The sequence below is a fragment of the Pantherophis guttatus genome, chromosome 7 (genome assembly GCF_059756535.1).
Source record: "Pantherophis guttatus breed Tessera chromosome 7, ASM5975653v1, whole genome shotgun sequence".
NCBI classification, from domain to species: Eukaryota; Metazoa; Chordata; class Lepidosauria; order Squamata; family Colubridae; genus Pantherophis; species Pantherophis guttatus.
In genome coordinates this window covers 79,346,465-79,369,568 of record NC_142069.1, presented here as the reverse complement: position 1 = coordinate 79,369,568, position 23,104 = coordinate 79,346,465, and the positions used below count along the sequence as shown (strand labels likewise).

General features: G+C 43.6%; 1 protein-coding gene across 3 annotated transcripts in view; it reads right to left on the bottom strand.

The window, feature by feature from the left end:
* Window positions 1-11,081: 11,081 nt before the first annotated feature.
* PARVB (parvin beta) overlaps window positions 11,082-23,104 on the bottom strand; it is a 57,933-nt gene continuing 45,910 nt past the window's right edge. For all 3 annotated transcript variants that reach the window (XM_060684155.2, XM_087873289.1, XM_087873288.1), the window contains exons 9-13: window positions 21,902-21,963; window positions 20,675-20,743; window positions 17,962-18,063; window positions 14,525-14,597; window positions 11,082-12,479 (exon numbers count right to left, since the gene is read on the bottom strand). In XM_060684155.2, coding sequence (XP_060540138.1) covers window positions 12,403-12,479; window positions 14,525-14,597; window positions 17,962-18,063; window positions 20,675-20,743; window positions 21,902-21,963 — 383 coding nt within the window. In that variant the 3' untranslated portion in view covers window positions 11,082-12,402. The remainder of the gene's footprint in view (window positions 12,480-14,524; window positions 14,598-17,961; window positions 18,064-20,674; window positions 20,744-21,901; window positions 21,964-23,104) is intronic.

Below are 23,104 nucleotides of genomic sequence, written 5' to 3'. Positions count from 1 at the left end.
CTGTCCTCTGGTGCTTTGAAGAAAAAGTCGATCCCCTCTTCTGTGTGGCAGCCCCTCAAGTACTAGAAGATTGCTATCATGTCACCCCCTAATCTTTCTCTTTGATAGGCTAGATATACCTAGTCCCCTCAACTGTTCATCATCCAGTTTAGTCTCCAGTTACCTTCCATCTTTGTTACTCTTTTCTGAACACTTTCTAGGGTCTCAATCAGGGGTGAAATGTTCCCGGTCCAGACCAGATCGCTCGATCCAGTAGCGATTGAGGCGGGTGGTTCGGAGAACCAGTAGCAAAAATCCCTGCCCCTCCCCATGCCCAGCTGAGCCGCGCAATCATCAGAGGCTTTTTTTTTTCCAGTTTTTTAAAGCATTTTTTCTACAACCTCTTCGGCTGAAAAAATGCTTTTAAAAGAAAAAAAAAGCCTCTGATGATTGCGTGGCTCAGCTGGGATAAAAGGCTTTTAAAAGCATTTTTTCTACAACCTCTTCAGAGCGAAGAGGTTGTAAAAAAATGCTTTCAAAAGGCTCTGACGATCCCAGCTGTTTTGCCTGATCGGCAGAGGCTTTTTTTCTTTTAAATGCCTCTGACGATCAGGCAACTCAGCTTGTATCATCAGAGGCATTTAAAAGAAAAAAGCCTCTGCCAATCAGGCAACTGTTTTTTGTATCACAGTTACATACATACATACACCCTTGGTGTCCGCTTCTTACATATGACTTCAAATCAAGAAGGTTATAGACCACTGATGGCTCATGTGCCAAAAGCATGTATGTGTGTGCCGGCACCCATAATGCAATGTGCGCCCCCCACACACACATGCACACACAACCCACACACCTGTGCATGCACACGCAACCCCGATGGACAACCCTGCCCCCCACAAATGTGCATGCAACCCTCGCACATGCGCATGCGTCCCGCTCCCTGCACATCCCTAAAGTCAGCTGGCCAGCGGGAGGCGTGTGCACACATGCGCAGTGGAGCTGAAGTGGGCAACGGCTCACATGCCCGCAGAGCCAGCTGTGGCAAGGGTGCCATAGATTCGCCATCACAGTTATAGACAATTTCCTTTTCAAAGGATGTGCTTTTAAAGAAGGGATCTCTCACTACTGAAGCCAAATTTATTATTATTCATAAGCAACCTTGTATAAGAAATGGAACTGAAGGGAGTCATATGGATTCATCAGGCAAATATTGAAGAATACGTTGCAAGTTTAGAGCAAAAATAGCTTTGATGCGCATCTAAAAAAAAAATAGGAAATTGGGGAGCCAAATATTTCTTAGCAACTGGCTTTGCAGTAAACTTTCCGATTCCACTTTTTATTTTATTTTATTTTTTAAGCTGGAAGAAATTAGACACATTGAAGTGATTTCGTTCTGTTCACACTTCCTTCTAAAAAGAGAAATAAGTCATGGTAACTTTTATCTATCGTAATCCCGTTGTGCCCCCTCCCTGCTGCCCCAACATTTTGCCTCCTCCCGTGAAAGACGTAAAGCCACTTGATGTGAGCAAAAGTTAGCAAAAAGAAAGTTTGCCAGGCATCTGTGGCACCCTCAGCTGCAGCCCAGAAAAACCTGTTGCACCATCTGTGCTGTTTAACTGGGAACGTATCCGAGCCAGAGAGGTAATAACCTGGGATACATGTCTGCCTGATTCTGTTCCTAATTAAGCTTTCATTGATTGGGTGGAGAAGTGGGTTTGAATGTTTACCAATAGCACCCCGTCAGCACCCAGGAAACGGTCCAATTCAACCAGATGGCAGAGTTACTACTTTTCTACAAGAGGCCACTTAGAAAAGGGATGGGGCTTCAGTTGCGATGTCCCCCTGTGTGTAATACAGCTTTACCACTAGAACTGTCAAAATGCGATAAAAGCAGGAATAGCTATTTCGGGCACCTTTGTGGAAATTGCTTACTAATTCCCACGGATAGAACAATTGCCAATAATCCTTTAATTAGGATGTTGTTGGTTCTTTGCTCAATTTTTTTTTTTTTACATGTACTCAAGTTATGACCGGTTGAAAATAAAGTCAATCTGAAAAAGGAGACGCACGATCCGGTTCTGAAATTTTGAGTCGGGTCCCCTCCATGCAGCTCCATGAGCAAAATTTTGGACGCTAGGCAAAATAGCTGTATTTACAACCATCTGCAGTGTCCCAGAGTTACATAATCACATTTTAACAGATTAACAGAGTTGGAAGGGACTTTATAGGTCATCTAGTCCAACCCCCAGCTCAAGCAGAAGACCCTACACCATTTCTGACAAATGGCAGTCTAATCTTTTCTTGAAAGCCTCCATGATGAAGTTCCCACAACTTCTGAAGACAAGCTGTTCCATTGGTTGATTGTTCTCATTGTTAGAAAGTTTCTCCTCATTTCTAGGTTGAATCTTTCCTTAGTCAGTTTCCATCCATTATTCCTTATCTGGCCTTCAGATGCTTTGGGAAATAGCTTGACCCCTTCCTCTCTGTGGCAGCCTCTCAAATATTAAAACACTACTATCATGCCTTCCCTGGTCCTTCTCTTCACTAGACTACCCATGCCCAGTTCCTGCAACCGTTCATCCTATGTTTTAGTCTCCTGTCCCCTAATCATCCTGGTTGCTCTCCTCTGTATTTTTTCTAAACATCTTTTTTATTGTGTAGTGACCAAAACTGGATGCAGTATTCTAGGTGTGGTTTTACTAGGGCTTTATAGAGTGATATTAGTACCTCACTTGATCTTGATTGTATCTCTCTGTTAGTGCAATTTAGGATTGCACTGGCTTTTTTGGCTGCTGTTGCTGGCTCATATTTAGCTGATTGTCCACTAAGACTCCAAGATCCCTCTCACAGTCACTGCTATTAAGCCTGGTTTTTTATAATGGTATCGCTGAAAACCAACACTGGTAGTTTTCCGCAAAACCACATGTAGGAAGTTAGCACCCACCCCTTTCCTGGAAGAGTGAAATATTTTGGGAAATATGAAAAAGGCAGAATATTATATTTCCCTGGATGAGAAATGGAGAAGCATATTTTACAGACAAAACAGCTCCCACCTTCCTGCCCCCCACCCTTTGTTAATGGGCCAGAGGCAGAAAGTCAATCCTTTGTCAAAGGACATTTGCAACACAATAGCAACAGAAACTAACACAATGGGCCCCATCTAGCAACCGAAACTCACCACGTGACGTGGGAAGCATGTGACCTGGGAAGCACATGTGACCATCAGCCAGCAAGGCCCCCACCCCCTGGGAGTCTGACAACCAATCAGGATACTCTTTTGGGGCCCCAAGAAATGCAGAGCCAGAGAGAGCATAAAAACCCAAGGATTTACTGTATCTGCCCCCTTTTCTGTTCAGGAACTCAAGCCATGTGATCCTGTCCACCATTAAACCATCTTTCCAAGCAGTCTCCATGTTTCCAGTGTCTTTTTCCCCACTTGGAGCAGAACCTAGAAGGAGATTTCTTCCAACACACATCCATAGTGAACCATAGGTTCGTTTAACCTGGAGGTGAAAGGTGGAAGAGACAATCCTTAATATCCTGTCTTTATCACCTGGAGGTTGGATTATCGCAATGCTCTCTGAATTTTCAGCAGCTGAACTTTCTGGCTACTTTCCGAGCAACCCCAAGGAGACAGCATTGTGATAATCCAACCTCCAGGTGATAAAGACAGGATATTAAGGATTGTCTCTTCCACCTTCAGATTTCAAGCCATCCGCTGTTAAGGATGTATGCGACCAGTTATATGATCTGAGCAGTTACCATCTGGTACAAGTCCATGGTTTTGTGGAGATCATGCATTCTTCATCTCCAGAGTGTGGAGATCTTTGGAGTCCTAGGGGATGTAGGAAGTTAGCACCCACCCGTCTCCTAGGAAAGTGAAACATTTTAGGAAATATTAAAAAGGCAGAATATTATATTTCCCTGGATGAGAAATGGAGAAACATGTTTTTTTAGGCAGGAAGCAGACCAGTGGTGGGTTCCTCCCGGTTCGGTCCGGTTTGGCCAAGCCGGTAGCGGTGACGATATGATGTCACCGAACCGGTTCTCCACCCCCCCGCCCTCCCACACATCCCCCACCCACCCACGTTATTCTTACCTTTTATTTGGTCCCACCCCCAATCTATTGCTGCCTCCTGAGTCCCAGCTGATGACGAGAGGGAAAAAAACTGTTTAAACTCTTGCCGCGGGGCTTCAAAGGGCCGTCCTACAGCTGATCAGTGTTAAAAGCAAACAAATGAGTCAGGTCGTAAGTGCGAGGACTGGTCGTAAGTGCGAGGACCTTCCAGAAATGACTCTGACCAGCTAGCCACGCCCACCTAATCATATGACCTCCAAGCCACACCCACAAAATAAGCCATGCCCACAGAACCGGTAGTAAAAAAATTTAGAACCCACCCCTGAAGCAGACTCACTCTTAATAGCCCCCACACTCTCAATAGCCCACAGCAGATGTCTACACTTAAAAGATAAAGAGATAGCTAGGTCTATTCATAGGCAAATGCCCTCACCCAAGATCCAACAAAGATAGGATTAGCCCTCTATCCATCTAGCAACAGAATTCACCACATGGCACCTGGGAAGGCTCAACCAAGCTTGGGACACAGGACAGCCTACAGAATTGGTCCTACATGGCCCTACAGGAGTCTGACAACCAATCAGAATACAAGCTCAAATTCAAAAGCCCAGAAAAGGTTTAAAATTCAGGCACTCTCAGCATCTCTCCCCTTTTTTCTCCTTCACCCAACATCATCAAGGCATGTGATGATCCTGTCCACCATTAAAAAACCATCTTTCCAAGCAGTCTCCATGTTTCCAGTGTCTTTCTTCCCCACTTGGAACTGAACCCAGGTGGACGTTTCTTCCAAGAGGGACAATCACTTAAATATGAGTCAGCAGTGTGTGGCAGCAGCCAAAAAAAAGCTAATACAAAGAAATGATGGAAAGCCTTTTAGACCCAGCTCATACGCCAAAAACAGGCAGCTTTTTCCACAATCCTTTTAGCAAATCTAATATTGTATGTTTAAGAGAGAGAGTACTGCACAATGGAAAGGTGTTACATCTGAACACAGGAAGCCCCAGTTTGTGGCTGTACTGTAATCAATTTCTCACCGGTTCCAAAGCATGGAACTATACAGGGATGGACTTCAAAATTTTTTTAGCAAGGGGTTCTCTGCCTGGTTGCTGAGTGGGCATGGCCATGGTGGGTGTGGCCTAGTCGGCCTCCTGCATCACGGGGTTTTTGCCCTCCCCGGGCTCCAGAGGCTTTCCTCAAGCCTCCAGGAGGGCAAAAATGGCCTCCCCAGGCTCTGGAGGCCCTCTGGAACTTCCTGAACTTCTGGTAGGCCTGTTTTTCGCCCTCCCCAAACTTCCATGCGCGCCCTGCACTCACCTGCATCCAAAACGGGCCGTGTGGTGACTCCTGGGAAGGGAGGGGTAGGCGAGGCCAGCCAGGAGTAGGATTTGGGGCTTCTCCGAACTGCAGAGAATCTTAGCTAGAGGTTCTCCCGAACCCCTGTAAACCCCCAGCAGCCGACCCCGGAGCTACAGGTATAGGACATCATTATTACAAGGTTGGTTTCCTTTTCTTTTTAAAGAGAACAGAATCTGGGAGACAGGCGGTGCCCTTTCAAAAAAAAATCATTATTTAAGCCATGAAAAGGTTGGACAAATGGCAGATGACGAGTGTGTGTACGCATCCAAAAACAATACAGCTGGATCTTCTTCTACCAACCCGTAACCTTTAAGCAAACTTTTTTCATTCTATTCTTAAGACTTTTTTTTTTTTCCTTCTTCCTCTCTCGGTATTATTGCATTTGGCAGGCTTATGCATTTTTATGTTTTTAAGATAAATACTGACTTAAAGGACTCTTTAAGAGAACAGCTGAAAAGGTAGTTAAATATCACAGCAAGGTTTTTTTCCTAAGACTTTCCTTATGTCAAATGTTAACAGTCTCTGTCAATATGTCAACACAGCCTCATAAGGTGATGCAATGGAGTAACCCTAGGAATGCCACTTTGGGCAAATGAATGGCTAATTAAAGAAGATATTATTTATCATAAAGATAAATTTATTTATTTATTTATTTATTTATTTATTATTTATTATATTTCTATACCGCCTTTTTCCCGTAGGACTCAAGGCGGTGTACAGTCAAGAAATATAGATACATAATATCTATAGATACATAAACATCATAAAATTGCTAATTAAAATTATTATTATAACATAGTTTGGCCCAATTAAATAGAACCTAAAATTAGATAACATTTTAAAAACATTCACATGTTCATATGTTTAGCCCCGCCTGTTGGAACATCAGGGTTTTGAGGGCACGGCGGAAAGCACGGAGATCAGGGATATTTCGTATCTCAGGGGGCAGTTCATTCCAAAGGGTTGGAGCCCCCACAGAGAAGGCCCTCCCCCTGGGAGTCGCCAGTCGTCATAATTTGACTGACGGTACCCTGAGTAGTCCCTCCCTGTGAGAATGAACTGGTCGGTGGGAGGCTATTGGTGGCAAAAGACGGTCTTGTAGGTACCCAGGTCCTAAGTCATGGAGCGCTTTAAAGGTGATGACTAGCATCTTGAATCGCACCTGGAAGACCACTGGGAGCCAGTGTAGCTCGCGTAGGAGAGGTGTTACATGGGCGCAACAAGCTGCGCCCATAATCACCAGCGCGGCTACATTCTGGACCAGTTGGAGCTTCTGGGTATTTTTCAAGGGGAGCCCCATGTAGAGAGCATTACAGTAGTCCATACGGGAGGTGACTAAGGCATGAGTAACCATGCGCAAGGCATCCCGATCCAGAAAGGGACGCAACTGGCGGATCAGGCAAACCTGATAAAAGGCACCCCTGGCCACGGCCGTCAAATGATCTAAAGATAGCCGTGAATCCAGGAGGACACCCAAGTTGTGGGCCTCTCTGTGGGGTGGTGTTGATAAATTGATAAGTTGAGGCGGGACTTTGCTTGGCACCAAATTGTAACAGACAGTTGACAACTGATGATCAGGGCAAGAATTTGCAAAACATTGCATGTTAAGCTGAGCTTTTATCGCTAAATGCAAAAGACCAATAAACCTTAAGGGGGAAAATAGATTATTATTATTTTATCTACCAAAATTATATGGCCGTTCATGAAAAGTGGCTCTTTTGTACTTATTGTTTGGACTGCTGTTGCTGTTTTTCATGGGAATTTATGTAGATGTAAGAATTTTTTGGGGTAGCAAGAGAATTAGATTTAGGCTTATGTAAAATAGATTAAGTGCTTACCTTTGCAGACATCATCAAGAAATACAAACTGGGGGGGGGGGGTTTCCCTTAGTCAACTGAAAAAAATGTAACTTCCTTGTTTTCTTGAGTTTCTAATGTGGAGCTTGGATATTTGCAAAACCAAAAGGAAATTACATCACAATCTGGGCTCAACACCCTCTTAAACAGGTACAAACAGAAAAGGTTGCTATAGAAATCTAAGTACCCATCACCTCTGCCTTTCAAAGCCAAACTTTTAATGTCCTGGCTTGTTCGCTTTCTCACTCAAGATGCGGTTTTCATTTTCATGTGTCTGCTTCCCGTTTTCAGAATGAAACCCTGACTTTTAGGACTACAATAAATGTTGGTTGCCCCCCCCCCCAAGGGTGCTATTCAGCAGGCCCCAGAGTGGGGTGGGAATGGAGATTTTGCAGTATCCTTCCCCTGCCACGCCCACCAAGCCACGCCCACCAAGCCACACCACACCACGCCCACCAAGCCATGCCCACAGAACTGTTAGTAAAAAAATTTGAATTCCACCACTGGTTGCCCCTAAGTATCAGTATACATTAGTATACTGATTAGTATAAATTAGGCCTGGCCTAATTTTCTCCCGTTTTAAAATTCTTTTAAATCAAAATTTTAATCTGTTTTAAATTATTGGGATTTTTTAATTGTCTCGGGCTAAATTATTTAATCTGTTTCTAAGTATCGATGTATTTTATTTTGTGCCTGTTCACCGTCCTGAGTCCTTCGGGAGTAGGGTGGTATATAAATTTAATAAAAAAAACAAAAAACAAAAAACAAAACAAAAAACAAAAGTTATTGTTGCAAGAAATTTCAGGGGTATTTTTTTAAAAAAAACTGTTTGCAAATATTTGTCTTAGAAATAATTGGGGAAACGTCCCCGTTCTATTTTTTCACCAGCGTCTGCAGTACAATTCAAGTTAGATCTATTCATGCAAATTGCCATGGATAGAGATATATTGTTCCAGAAAAGCATAGAGATAAAACACCCATTCCACTCCTTACGGTTTTTCATTATTTCACCAACATAAAACAAATAATACAATTATTTTGTATAATTACAATCAGGCGAATAGGTTGTAAAAAAATCCTTTTAAAAGGTTAAAAAAAGGCTCTGACGATTACAGCTGTGACGCGCGATCGTCAGAGCCTTTTTTTTACCTTTTAAATGCAGGAAGTAACAACACCCGGGCGAGTGGGCGGAGCCTCACACCGCCATCGCTACCGGTTCTCCAAACCACCTGCCACGATCGCTACCGGATCGCTTGATCCGGTCCAAACTGGGAGCATTTCACCCCTGGTGTCAAGGGAGATAAAGATTGGTAATTATCCTGAAGGACTTCTCCCGAAGGACTTTTTGCAACTAATTGAGACTCAGCTGTGAATGAACGTAATTCACAGCTGTTGCAATAAAAGAGGTTTTTGGGACTACTCATGTGTTTTAATGACTCAGGAAGCCTAGGTCACAACAGGAGAAACAATGTCTCCACAGCATCCATTCCCCAAGCGAACAGTACCAGCCATGCAGATTATAACTTCTGAACATATCTGTCCCAAAGGTGCTTCTTCAAGAGACAACTGGGCTTTCTGGTTTTTCTTTGAAGACGTTTCGCTTCTTATCCAGGATGAGATGCGAAGCGTCTTCAAAGAAAAACCAAAAAGTCCAGTTGCTTCTTGAAAAAGCACTTTTGGGACACCCATGACCTGGATGACTGAGAATCTCCATAGATATTCCAATTGTCGAGCGTCAAGCAGCACTCGACACCATGGTCATGAACACCATGAATACAGCAGCCTTCTGGGGGCGGTTGTGGGTGCGGGAGACATGAGGTGCTGGTGATGGGGTTAGACTTGCGACTAGGTGTCTTGGAGCACGGGGAGGGGGGTTTAGCACGAGCCGCGAAAGGGACCTGTGAGAGCAGAGCCAGGCGGCCAGCGGCAATACCTACCAGACCGGCAATGATGTCATCACTCCTGTGCGCCTGGAGCAGCGGGGAATTTGAAAGCACCCAGCTGACCAGAGTTAGGCTGGCTCTATAATAAGACGCTGCGGCTGGCGTGCGATAGCCGTGTCTTTGCATTGCTTTGCATTCCGGCTTCACGACGAGCTGTAGTCACTAATAAACCAGGATACCTCACTGAGCAAACCACGTGTGATTTCTGTGTCTTGGTGATCGCGGGCTACGAGAAGCCGAGACCAATCATATCAGTAACCTGAGAACCAAAGCCAACATTTGGTAAGAAGAAAAGGTGTCTTTTGGGGGAGACAAATCGTCCTCCAACTCCATAAAGTAGCATTTCTAAAACTTGGCAACTTTTGAGATGAATGTTGGCTTGGGAATTCTGGGAGTTGAGATTCACATGTCTTAGTTGCCAAGATTGATAAACACCATCTGAAAGCATCAAATACGATTAAAAAAATAAATTCAACATCACATTAAATCCTAATTGGAAGCAATTCCTTGAGTATAATTGAACATGTGGTTCTGTACTATACCCAAATTAGATTTTTCTACATCGAGTCTATAACTCAACTTTCTGGAAAATTAAATTGCTAGTATTGATTCATTTCATTATACTTTACAGGGTAAGTTAATAATTTATGCCACGATAAGCAGGCTTTTTTATAGTTTAACAGGGATTTTCTTTTTCTCCGAAGAAATAGGTTTATTATAATTGTATCCGTTATTGGAAAATAGTGTTTTTTCTATTCTATTTGCTTACCCACGGTCCACTATTTGCATTCTACATTTTATGCATTTTACACATTTTTGTTCATATTTTCTTTAAAGCCTTTCATAAAAAGAACACTTAAAAAAATAAAAATCAAATAGAAAAAACTGCACTTCCCTATTGTGTAAGGTAAAGGTTCCCCTTGCACATATGTGCTAGTTGTTCCCGACTCTAGGGGGGCGGTGCTCATCTCTGTTTCAAGCCGAAGGGCCAGTGCTGTCCGAACACGTCTCCGTGGTCATGTGGCCGGCATGACTAAACGCCAAAGGCGCACGGAACGCTGTTACCTTCCCATCAAAAGTGCCCCCTATTTTTCTACTTGCATTTTTTTTAACGTGCTTTCAAACTGCTAAGTTGGCAGAAGCTGGGACAAATAACGGGAGTTCACCCCGTTACGCGGCACTAGGGATTCGAAACGCTGAACTACCGACCTTTCGATCGACAAACACAGTGTCTTAGCCACTGTTTTGAGTTGTCGAAACAATGTTTCTCATTCCTGGATTATTTGAAGGAGAGCAGTATGACCAGCAGTGGGTTTCACATTTTGTCATACTGGTTCACCCCGCGTGCACATGGTCACTTCACACACACGCCTTCCACACATGCGCGTAGCCTTCCGTGCATGCACCCGGCCTCAAAAACATCTCTAAATAGGATAGCATAGAGCCAGGACAGGTGGGTGGACCTACTGGTTCGCCTGAACTGGTACAAGCCGGCTGAATATCACATCTGAGTATGACGACTTTGGAGTAGGCAGAGCCATGTTCAAGTCCCATACAACATGATTTTGGCCCAGTCACTTTATCTCAGACCAGCCTACCTTGCAAGAATGTTGCTACTGACTTAGTTCAAGAAGCCTCTTTACGGAAAGTTTGTGGTGCATGTTTAATCCATTTTTAAGAAGAGAAAGTTTGAACCGCAGATTGCAAAGAGTTACAAGTCCACTCCTTTTTCTGAGGCTAACAGGAGTGCATTATTTTAAGATGAAAGATTATCCTTCCTTTGCAGGCCATCAATCTCTGTCTTAATGAGGAATCCCCATTTGCAAAGCAAGCTTTGTGGGAACCGACAACTCTATACACCCAGAATTTTCATCAGAAAAGGTTTTATTTTATTCAAAACGGGCAATTTATGCCATCCGAGATGTACAATATATATACGGAGTGAGGTCATGGGATAGGTGATATCAAAAGGGAAGCAATGCAGTCATCGATTTAGAAAACAGCCTTAGATCACCGCTCCCGAAATATGAAAAGGAAGCCTAGATGTGCCTAAATCAGGGCAAAAAGGACACAGAATTACTCCTGGAAAATCTGGAAAACAGGAGCTCTCCTTCCACAAATTGATCACTATCATTCTCATCCAGAACACATTTTTAAAAACCAGCTCACATCACAATTAGCATTCCTATAAGCTTTCGCCTTGCACAAGCCCTACAATGACCTTGCTAGGAAGGTCGTGTTGTTTCCATTATACTACCAAGGTGATGGGACTCAAGCATGTTCACTGCAGAAGTTGAGATTTGGAGCCCAGACTGAACCTATGCCAACTTCCAGACACGGCACTTTCTTCTCAACAATGCCTGGCCAGTTTGCGACCCCATTGTTGGAATCAGTTAGAATACTTGAGCAACTATGGCTCAACAGGGAAGACTGTAAGCAACAGTTCTGCAGAAGACTAAAGCAGAACCTACCGTATTTTTCGGACTATAAGATGCACCAAGTTTTCGAAGAGGAAAACAAGAACAGTTTTTGGCCTCCATGCATCCGGTTTCTGCCCTCCCCAACCCCCAGGAGCACTCTGCAGGCCTCCCAAACCTTCTGTGTGCACCGTTTTTGTGAAAAACGGGCCCATTTTTGGCCTCCCAAACCCCCCACGCATCGCGTTTTTGCCGTCCCCAACCCCCGGGAGCACTCTGCAGGCCTCCCAAACCCTCTGCACACAGTGTTTTTGTGAAAAACGGGCCCGTTTTTGGTGAAAATGGGACCCGTGGGGCGAAGTTTCGGGAGGCCAAAAATGGCTGTATTCAGTGTATAAGACACACCAACATTTCCTCCCTCTTTTAGAGGGGGAAAAAGTGTGTCTTATACTCCGAAAAGTACGGTAGATATTTCCAGGGAGAAAAAAATCATTTCCAAAGGCAGGCTGTGGGCTCTAAGCACAGAGGGTTTACAACACAAAAAAACAAACAGAAACCAGCCATCCCCAACCTGGTTAGCTTCCAGATTATTGGACAACTGTTTTCGTTCTTGAACTGGTCTCACTCATGTCAGATAATGGGAACTGCCTACCAACCCAACTGAAGGCCACCAAGTTAGGAAACTGACTGGACAGACAACAAAACATAGGAAGGAAAAAATCAAAGGCAGTTTTCTGGGACACCCCTTGCGGTCTCTGGAGAAGTTCAGGTCACTCTGCGTTCTTGTACTTCGTGAACAAGTTGTATAAAACCCGCAAGGTAGACTTCAGATCCAGGTTGACAACATCTAAGGGAGAAACAAAAAGGAAAACATGTAGTTGTCAGGGTTTCAAGTAACACCCCCAACGAAAGAAAACTCCAAGGCTTGAAGTTCCTCAAAGTTCCATTTTATTAGAGATGTCATAATGGCACATCTGGGAAAACCCAAATCTGAAAGTTTCCAGGTTTTCCACACTGAAAGGAAAATTCAAGTCCCTGCCCCAACATCCACATGGCCATTACATGGTCCAATCAAAGCACCATCCCAACTGGAGATGCCTCCCAGTTCCAGCCATCCAGGTGCAGGGCAAGATGACCTTGACTCTCCGAGAAAGGAATGTTATTATGACTATATATCACCCTGGCTCCATACAAACCCCCCTCCCAGTTTCCCACAGTCGTAATAAATGTGGCAGGCCTGAAGAACCAACAAAAAAGATGGCTTCCAGGCCTGATAGTAGTGGCTTTTCTTTACCAAAACGTGATTTTGAATTGCAACTGAAAAAGTCTTGTTAGGATATGGTTTGAGCCTAACTATGTTGTCCAGGCAATATAAGTGTATTGTAACTTTAAGCTGAAACTGTATTATGTGGCTTTAATGCTGAGTCATGCTGTAATCACATAATTACTGGTTGTGAGAATATTTAAGCAAAGCTTCTGTAACGTGTTCTGTTGCTGCTATGATCTGCTGTTGATGAGGAAGCTGCTATGATCTGCTGTTGATGAGGAAGCTGCTCTGCTATGCTATGCTGCCGTTGTGTATGAAGATAATGAGATGATGAAGCTGTGATGATAAGCTACCATTGAGAGGAGTTGTTATCTGTAATCATCGTTTGATGGATCTGCAACCATCGTGGTTTGTGAACCAGAGTGAGTTTGTTATTCTAACCAACTACTGTTTGTTGAGTAAGAAGATTCTGTAGCTACTGGACTGATTTACTGGCAAAGACTTGGAATTTGTTTAAAGACTATGAAACTGTTTTTCTACTATAAAGTAAGCTTTTGATAAACCAGTTTGCATATCTCTTATTCATTGCTCTCAGCAACGTTTCTCTGTGCAATCTACACTGCTGGTTGGTAACACAACAACAATAACCTTAACAAGTCTTATCTTTAGTGCTAGTTTATATATGTTTATATAAACATATTTATATAAACTTCTTGTTGGCATCAAGGTGAATTCAAGCTTGGTCTATCTCGAGATCCAAAGTTCATTTCAGTGATAGTTTCAGAATTATCCTAGGATTGGGGATATTTGTTAGGGGTAAAAGTTACCATTGACATTAGAGTGAATTTAGGATTAGGGTTCTCTGGCAAGAAATAATCTGGGGGCAGCCTTAGAGTGAAATTTTTATCTTTAGTGCTAATCTAAAAATAATCTTGGGGCACAGATAGCGTTAAACATTTCAATACTAAACATTCCTATTGGAATGAAGTACACTTTAAGGTTAAGCATAGGCAACCTTGATATTTTAGGATTTTATTTAATAGCTTTATATATGGTGAGGTTTTATGGTTAATGATGTCTGAGTACTGTCCTATAGCACAGTTTTAGTTTACATGCAATTAATTAATTAATTAATTGGTTCGATTAATTGGTCTTCTCCAGAGACTCAGGGTGGCTTACAATGCGTTAAGCAATAGCCTTCATACTTTTGTATATACCTGCTTAGTAGGGCTTTCACGCCCACGCCCCCCCCAAGCGGTGTTCTTTTTTATACAAAGTCAGCTTATTGCCCCCACAATCCGGGTCCTCATTTTACCTACCTCAGAAGGATGGAAGGCCTAGTCAACCTTGAGCCTGGTGAGATTTGAACTTGCAGTAATTGCAGGCAGCTGGCAGTTAAGTGCTATTTAACAGCACTTTAGTCCGCTGCCCCACCAAGGCTCTTTTGGTGCTTAGGGCTTAAAATTCCTAGCAGCATTAGGGCAGGCAGGATGAGTTTAATACTGCTCTCATTTGCAAGAAGCAATTGCTCATCTCCTCTGGCCAGACATGGAGGGTCTTAAGTTTATTTTAATTTATTTAAGTTTACTTTCTGAGAACTTCAGTTCCAGATCTTCAGGCAATACCTTCTGGTCGCGCTTTTGGTTTCTTAAGCCCCGCATCTTGCATCAGCTCAAAAGAAAAAGAGACATTGTGAACCTGAAGAAGGAATCAGACAACATAATGGCATGATTAGATTCTTGTAATGGCTGCTAACCTCTTTTCTGAGTAACCAATTTTATGAAAAGGCAACAGCTATCATGAGTGAATGCACCAGGGGTGGGTTCTAAATTTTTTTACTACCGGTTCTGTGGGCGTGGCTTATTTTGTGGGTGTGGCTTTGATGTCATGTGACTAGGTGGGCGTGGCTAGCTGGTCAGTCATTTCAGGAAGGTCCTCACACTTACAACCAGTCCTCGCACTTACGACCCGACTCATTTGTTTGCTTTTAACACTGATCAGCTGTAGGACGGCCCTTTGAAGCCCTGCGGCAAGAGTTTAAACAGTTTTTTTCCCTCTAGTCATCAGCTGGGACTCAGGAGGCAGCAATAGATCGGGGGTAGGACCAAATAAAAGGTAAGAATAATGTGGGGGGGGTGGGGGTGGGAGGGAGGGTGGGGGGTGGGAGGGGGGGGAGAACCGGTTCGGTGACGTCATATCGTCACCGCTACCGGCTCGGCCGAACCGGACCGAACCGGGAGGAACCCACCAGTGGAATGCACCCAATACAAGGAGAGGCTCAACCTTGTGTTCTTCATTTAGGCCGGTGTTTTTCAACTGTTGGAACGCGGAGATGTGTGGACTTCAACTCCCAGAATTCTCTGGGCTGAACAATTCTGGGAGTTGAAGTCCACATATCTTAAAAGTTCCCAAGGTTGAAAATCAGTTGACTTAGGCTCACCTAAGTGCATTCCACTTATGTATTGTCTGTTTGCAGAGGTGTCCACCGGGCGCGGTCCAAAAAAGTCAAGATGGCAGCAGCAATGATGCAATCGAAGCTCTATCCGTTTAAAAACAAAAGTGTCATAACCAGACAGAATCTCGGAAGGTTGTTTTGAGAACGTGGCTTTGCGGCAGCTCTAGATAATCCTGGATGAAATAGATTATCTACATCAACGGACCCCAATCTTTGGGCACTAGGGACAGGTTCCACGGAGAGAGGTTTCTTCTGTGGACTGGGAAGCCCATGGTTTCATATGCTGCGTGCATCCCGTGGATGGGGCTTCACTTGTTTGCATGGTCTGGTTTCTGCTGTGGTCCGTGCTGGTCCAGGACCAGGGATTGGGGACTCCTGATCTAGACCCTTTCCAGTCAGGGTTCAGACCTGGCTATGGGATGGAAACAGCATTGGTCATGCTCTTTGTTAATTTCTGGCAGAATCAGGATGAGGATAGTACATTCAAACTTCCTCTACTTGCCCTCGGCAGTCTTCGACACCAGCAACCATCGTATCCTTCTGGAGTGGCTTCAGGAGTTGGAAACGGAGAGTGTCTATATTGTCCTAGTTCACTTCCTTCCTCTGGACTCGCTCTCAGTCAGTGTCGATAGGAAGCAAGAGGTTCAGCCCTGGTCTCCTGTTTTTGCAGAGTCCTGCAGGGCTCGGCACTTTCTCCAACTTCTGTTTAACATCTACATGAAGCCGTTGGGTGAGATCATGCACCACCGTGGGCTGAGATATCATCAATATGCTGATGACACCCATGTCTCAGCCCACGGTGAGTTAAGCGATGCTGTGACTTCCCTCTTGTGGTGCTTGGAAACCTTTAAAGACCAGATGGGAAGAAATGGGCTGAAACTGAACCCTGGCAAGACGGAATGGCTCTGGGTTTGAGGTTCTTCAGTCCCTACAGAATTGCCACTTTTGGTCTCGGATGGAGTGTCATGGCCCCAATTAGACCCAGTATGTAATCTGGGGATTCTTCTGGACTCATAATTCCTGCTCAAAGAGCAGGTACCAGTGGTGGCCAGGAGGGACTTTTCGCAACTGAAGATTGTGTGCCGGTTATGCCCTTTCCTAGTTTAATAATTTCTGCTCACAGTTACCCAGGTTCTTAGACACTTCCCCACTTGAACACTCTACATGAGGTTGCCCTTGAAAAGTATCAGGAATCTTCCATTGTTCAAACTGCAGTGGCTCGCATGGTTTTGTGCAGGGTAGATCTGCATGAGTCCTTCTACCCTCTCCGCTTTACTTCTATCCTCTTGGTCTTGTTCTTGAGTCTCCTGTCGTTGTTCATCTTACTTACTTACTCACACTTACCTGACCCACCAGAGTAGGGAGGTAGGGAATGCTATGGATCCCCTCCCCTAAGAAAGTCTATCTAATGAGTCCAAGAAGAAAGGTTTCTTCATGGTGGCTTCCCCTGTGTAGAACATCATCCACAGAAATAAGATTGGCCCCCACTTCAATCAGGTCCCTTCCAGAATAGAACTGGAAGGGGCCTTAGAGGTCTTCTAGTCCAACTCCCTATACAATTTGAGACAAGTGGCTGTCCAGTCTTTTCTTAAAAACCTCCAGTGATGAAGCACCCACCACCTCTGAAGTGGTGGGTGTTCTATTGGTTAATCGTCCTCACTGCCAAGAAGTTTCTCCTTAATTCCAGGTTGCTTCTCTCCTTGATGAGTTTCCATCCATCGTTTCTTGTCTTGCCTTCTGGTGCTTTGGAAAAATAAATTGACGCCCTCTTCTTTGTGGCAGCTCCTCAAACGCTGGAATGCTGCTATCATGTCCCTCCTAGTCCTTCCTCTCTCTAGACTGGCCATATCCAATTCTCACAACTTCATGTCCTTCATGTTTTAGTCTCCAGGTCTTTAATCATCTCAGTTGCTCTTCTTTGCAATTTGCCCCCCCCAAAAAAAATTTCAATATCTTTTTTGTAATCTGATGACCAAAACTGAATGCAGTATTCCAGATGTGGTCTAAGGTTTTATAAAGCAGAACTAATACTTCACCTGATTTTGATTCTATGCCTCTGTTTATACAACCAAGGATTGTATCTGCCTTTGACACTTTCACAAGGCCCTGAATAGCTAGTTTTGCCAACAGGTCTGGGAACTCCTGAAGGGTGTGAGCCAGTGGTGGGTTTCAAAATTTTTTACTACCGGTTCTGTGGGTGTGGCTTGGTGGGCGTGGCAGGGGAAGGATACTGTAAAATCTCCATTCCCACCCTACTCCAGGGGAAGGATACTGTAAAATCCCCATTTCCTCCCAATCATCTGGGACTCAGGAGGCAGAGAATAGATGGGGGCGGGGCCAGTCAGAATTTTTACTACCGGTTCTCCGAACTACTCAAAATTTCTGCTACCGGTTCTCCAGAACTGGTCAGAACCTGCTGAAACCCACCTCTGGTGTGAGCTCATCAAATGGCTTCACTGACTGTTGTCCTCAGGGGGATGGGAGAGTATCGCTTTTATAAATATTGGGTTTTTATCCTTATAAGCAGCATGAAGTCACTGAGAGGGATTCACATGGTTGCATCGATTTTCATAAATAAATAAAATGCCCGGTGTGATTACTGCTCACCTTCTGATCCAAACTTTCAGGTGTTAAGAAGAAGTGATGGAGAGGAACAAAATAATCTTCAAGGAGGCCCATCAGTAGCACCAAGTAGACGCCGTCTGCAAACTGAGAAGAAGTGCCAGATATGAAGATGAGTGTTCTGTCCCCGTCTCACACACGCATACAAACAGATAGCCAGGGGTTAAATAAAACTGGCAGACAACAAATTCTTTCGATAAGAGGCTTGGCAGCAACCCAGTAGCTGCTTGCCAAGAACTTTAGTCATAGAGGGAGGGGTTGTTCCTCCGACAGATAAACCCAAACAAGATACACACAGTTCAAGAATTGTCAAGTCCAGTCCGTATTAAATCCAAGGCAGATAACGTTGTTTCAAAGATACAATGTGACTCGCTAGTAGTTTGTTTTGTTCGTCACAGAGTCTGAATGGCCACCCCCTTTTATCCCCTGTGGGGTGTGGTCCAGTGACTCAGCTTAATCTCTGACACGCCTCCTCTTCTGCTGCGCGCGCCTGTCTCTCCGATGCTGGCGTGGATCCACCCAAGACTTATCTCCGTCACTGTCCGACTGCGAGGAGATACCTGGCTCCTGGCCAATCTCTTCTCCTACGGGAGACACCTGAGGCATTGCCAGAGAGGAGGGTCCTGGAGAGGGAGGCCTGGCCAACTCCTCTCCTTCATGTTCGGAGCCTTCTCCCTCCGATAACACAGGCTCAGGTAACGGAGCCACAACAATGAGCATCAAGCGGCTGCAGAAGACCTTCACTGGGCTGAAGATCTTCCAGTCAACATGGCCACCACCTCTATCGGCGACATTTTGGGCAGGCTGAGTCTGAGCAGAATATTCAACAGTTTTGGTTATTAATTTTCAGCTAAGGAGGGAAACCCTAGAGCAGGGGTCTCCAACCTTGGCAACTTTAAGACTTGTGGACTTCAACTCCCAGAATTCCTCTTTGCTGGCTGAGGAATTCTGGGAGTTGAAGTCCACAAGTCTTAAAGTTGCCAAGGTTGCAGACCCCTGCCTTAGAGGATGTCTAGAAGAATTCCCAAAGTGTTCCCAAGTGATCCAGGAATCGATCAATTCTCATTCAGATCTCAAGCCACCCAACCTTGCCTTTGAGCTGACAGATACTGAAGAGTGCAATGGTACTTGCTTAGAACACAGAGTAATAGATTAGAAGGGACCTTAGAGGTCTTCTAGAGGTCTTCAGGAGACTCTTTCTACCAAATAGCTGTCCGTTTTCTTGCAAAGCTCCAGTGATGGACCACCAACAATTTTTGGAGGCAGAGCCATTCCACTGATGAATCGTTCTCATTGACAGGAAATTTCTCCTCAGTTCTAAGTTGGGTCTTTCCTTAATGATCTTCCATCCGTGATTTCTTATCCTGCCCTCAGGTGCTTTGGATCAGGGGCAGTGGTGAAAACCAACTTTTTTTACTACCGGTTCTGTGGGTGTGGCTTGGTGGGCGTGGCAGGGGAAGGATACTGCAAAATCTCCATTCCCACCCCACTCCAGGGGAAGGATATTGCAAAATCCCCATTCCCTCCCCACTCCTGGGAGAAGAATATTGCAAAATCTCCATTCACACCCCACCCCACTCTGGGGCAGCCAGGTAGTATCTGCTGGTTCTCCGAACTGCTCAAAATTTCCGCTACCGGTTCTCCGAACTGCTCAAAATTTCCGCTACCGGTTCTCCAGAACCTGTCAGAACCTGCTGAATAGTATCCCTGGACTAGATGTATTAGTTCCCTCAATCATTCATCATACAGTTTAGCTTCCATAAACTTTGTCAGCTTTGTTGTTCTTCTCTGCTCAGTTTTTAGAGTCTCAGCAATTTTTTTTCATATCGTGATGACCAGAACTGTATGCGGTATTTCAAGTACTATCACTTCACATGATCTTGAAACTATCCCTCTATTGAAGCAACCTAAGACTGCATTAGCCTTTCTGGTAGCTGCAGGACACTGCAAGACACGGCTGGCTCATACCTAGTTGCCATACGCCATAGAGACACAGTTCATCTTTAGAACTCACATTCATAAAAACAACATTTCACTGAATGTTAGGAACAATGCACAGCGAAACATCAGCACAATCGCCTGCTGCGTTTGTTTTGTTTGGTTGGGGATACAAATGCTATGTCATATAAGTCTCCTTTCAGTTGAGCAGGTGGTAGCTCAGCACAATTCTGCCTAGTTAAAATTTGGATGGGAGACCACCAGGAAATCCTACAGTAGAGGGCTATTGGGATGTAGAAGAGCATTCTGGAAAAAGGCCATGGCAAGCCACTTCCACACTACTGCTAAAATACCCTAACTGAATCCTATAGTCTTTTTAATAGTCTCTTTACCTTTCTATTATTATTATTATTATTATTATTATTATTATTATTATTATTATTAGTAGTAGTATTATTATTAGTAGTATTATTATTATTATTAATAATAATAATAATAATAATAATAATAATAATAATAATAATAATAATAATAATAATAATAATAATAATATTTTTGCAGAAAGACCAAAAGCAAAAAAATGTTCAGTGGGAAATGGTAAAAACTCTCCTGATAATCTCCCATCAATATTTGGGGATATAAGCAATAAAATAAGCTAGTTACTAAAATAGTTTCAAATGGGCCATCAGTAGCTTTTGTTTAAATTATGGGTCCAAGTAGCTGGAGTATAGATATCCAATGTTGTTCTTAGAAGTCTTACCTGGCTTTCTAATTCCGACACCTCCAAATTCAGCTTGTTTAAGTGTTTGTTTACAAAAGTGATCAAGGACTGAAAAGCAAGGAAGAATACAGTGATTAGAGAAATAAATATCCAACCAATATTCAATTAAAAAAAATAATAGTGTCTTAACTATTTACCGTGTTTCTCTGAAAATAAGACCCAACCGGAAAATAAGCCCGAGCATGGTTTTTTCAGGATGCACGTAATATAAGCCCTACCCTAAAAATAAGCCCCAGGTAAAATCGTCGGCCACATGGACCCACATTTTAGTATCATATTTCCCTGAAAATAAGACCTAACCAGAAAATAAGCCCCAAGGCATCTTTTGGAGCAAAAATTAATATAAGATCCGGTCTTATTTTTGAGAAAACACGGGTAGAATTCAAAGTAACATTCAAGCCTTCCATTCATCTGATAAGACCTGCACAGCAGTTCTCAGTTTTATTAGAAGGAGCAGAAGTTTACCTGCAACAGAGGATTGTACAAAATTTATAATATTTGGAATTTAGGGGAACAAGTTTCACACAACTGCCGAGGAAGTCTAATAATATTCCACATGCTTATTCCCATGAACAGATATAGCACTGAGCACAAGGTTATCCTAAAGCTGAGCTCAACCCTGGATAATATTATTCTATTTAAAATAGCAACCTAAATTCTGAGTTCTTGGCTGTCATACACAGGTAGTCCTCAACTTACAACCATAATTGAGACCAAAATTTCTGTTGTTAGGCATTTGTTAAGTGAGCTTTGTCTCATGTTACGGCCTTTCTTGCCACAGTTGTTAAATGAATCACTGCAGTTGATAAGTTAGTAACCCGGTTGTTAAGTGAATTGGGTTTCCCCATTGACTTTGCTCGTCAGAAGGTCACAAAAAGAGGATCAGGTGACCCCCTGGGACACTGCAGTGGTCAGAAATATGATCCAGTTGCCAAGCATCTGAATTTTGATCTCATGATCATGGGATGCGTCAAAGGTCGTAACTGTGAAAAACAGTCATAAGTCACATTTGTCAGTGCCGTTGTAACTTTGAACGGTCACTAAACAAACTGTTGTAAGTCAAGGACTACCTGTACTGCATCCCAGGAGTCTAGCTATCCTGTTCTTCATTCAGTTGCATAAATTGGCTTTTTCGTTGCACCAAGGGAACCAAGCATCCCGCAGTAAACAAAAGAAATGAAGAGGCTCATTAAACACAAATTTTACCTTTTTTACCACACTTAATTTATCTGGGGCATGGTCAAAGAGTGTATCAAAGGCATCTCGCTCTGGTTTAAAAGAGAAAAAGAAAAGTTTGTTAAAATAGTGAGAATTCAATGGAAAGAACTATACATAGCGATTTTTATATGTAGCACAATGTAAAATGAAAACATGACTAGACATAGTATATGAGCAGTGGCGGGTTGCCCCCGGTTCGCACCGGTTCTATAGAACCGGTAGTAAAACTGGTGGGAGGCCCCGCCCACCGACCTGACATCATCAAAATGCTTCTGCGCATGCGCGCGGGCAAAGCGAACGCGCACACAGCCCCGCTGAAAACCGGTAGTAAAGGTAAGTAGAACCCACCCCTGTATATTAGCCACGGTGGCGCAGTGGTTAGAGTGCAGTACTGCAGGCTACTTCTGCTGACTGCTGACTGCCAGCAGTTTGGCAGATTGAATCTCACCAGGCTCAAGGCTGACTCAGCCTTTCATCCTTCCGAGGTCGGTAAAATGAGAACTCAGATTGTTAGGGGCAATATGCTAACTCTGTAAACTGCTTAGAGAGGGCTGTAAAGCACTGTGAAGCGGTATATAAGTGCTATTGCTATTGCTACCGTGTTTCCCCGAAAATAAAACCCTGTCTTACATTTTTTTCGAATCCCGAAATAAGCACTTGGTCTTATTTTTGGGGAGGTTTTATTATTTTGGGGCGCGTGGAGGAAACCAGAGGAAATGGAGGGGACCGGCTGTGCATGTGTTTAAATATTTTCAGGGCGGGCTTATTTTCGGGGGGGGTTATTTTAGTGCATGCGCTCAAAAGCCCGACTGGACTTATTATCAGGGGATGTCTTATTTTAGGGGAAACAGGGTATGTTTATCTAAAAGGAAGAGGGTTTTAAATTTAAGATGATACTGTTTTCTAAAAGAATAAATAAACGTCAACACAAGACAAAAATCTCATATGCTACCTTGCTTCCCAACCAAATCCCGTGGATTTTTCCTCCTTATAAATGTGCACATCTATTTGTATTAAGACTATACTTCTATATGTGTACAATGTGTATAGAGGTATGTACACATAGATAGGTGTCAAAAACCACAGGTCCACAAAACAGCAGACTCCGGGAAAATAAGCATCTACTTGAATTAACAACTCCTGGTTAAATTTAATTGCCTGTAAAATGTAACATCCCATTTATCAAATCAA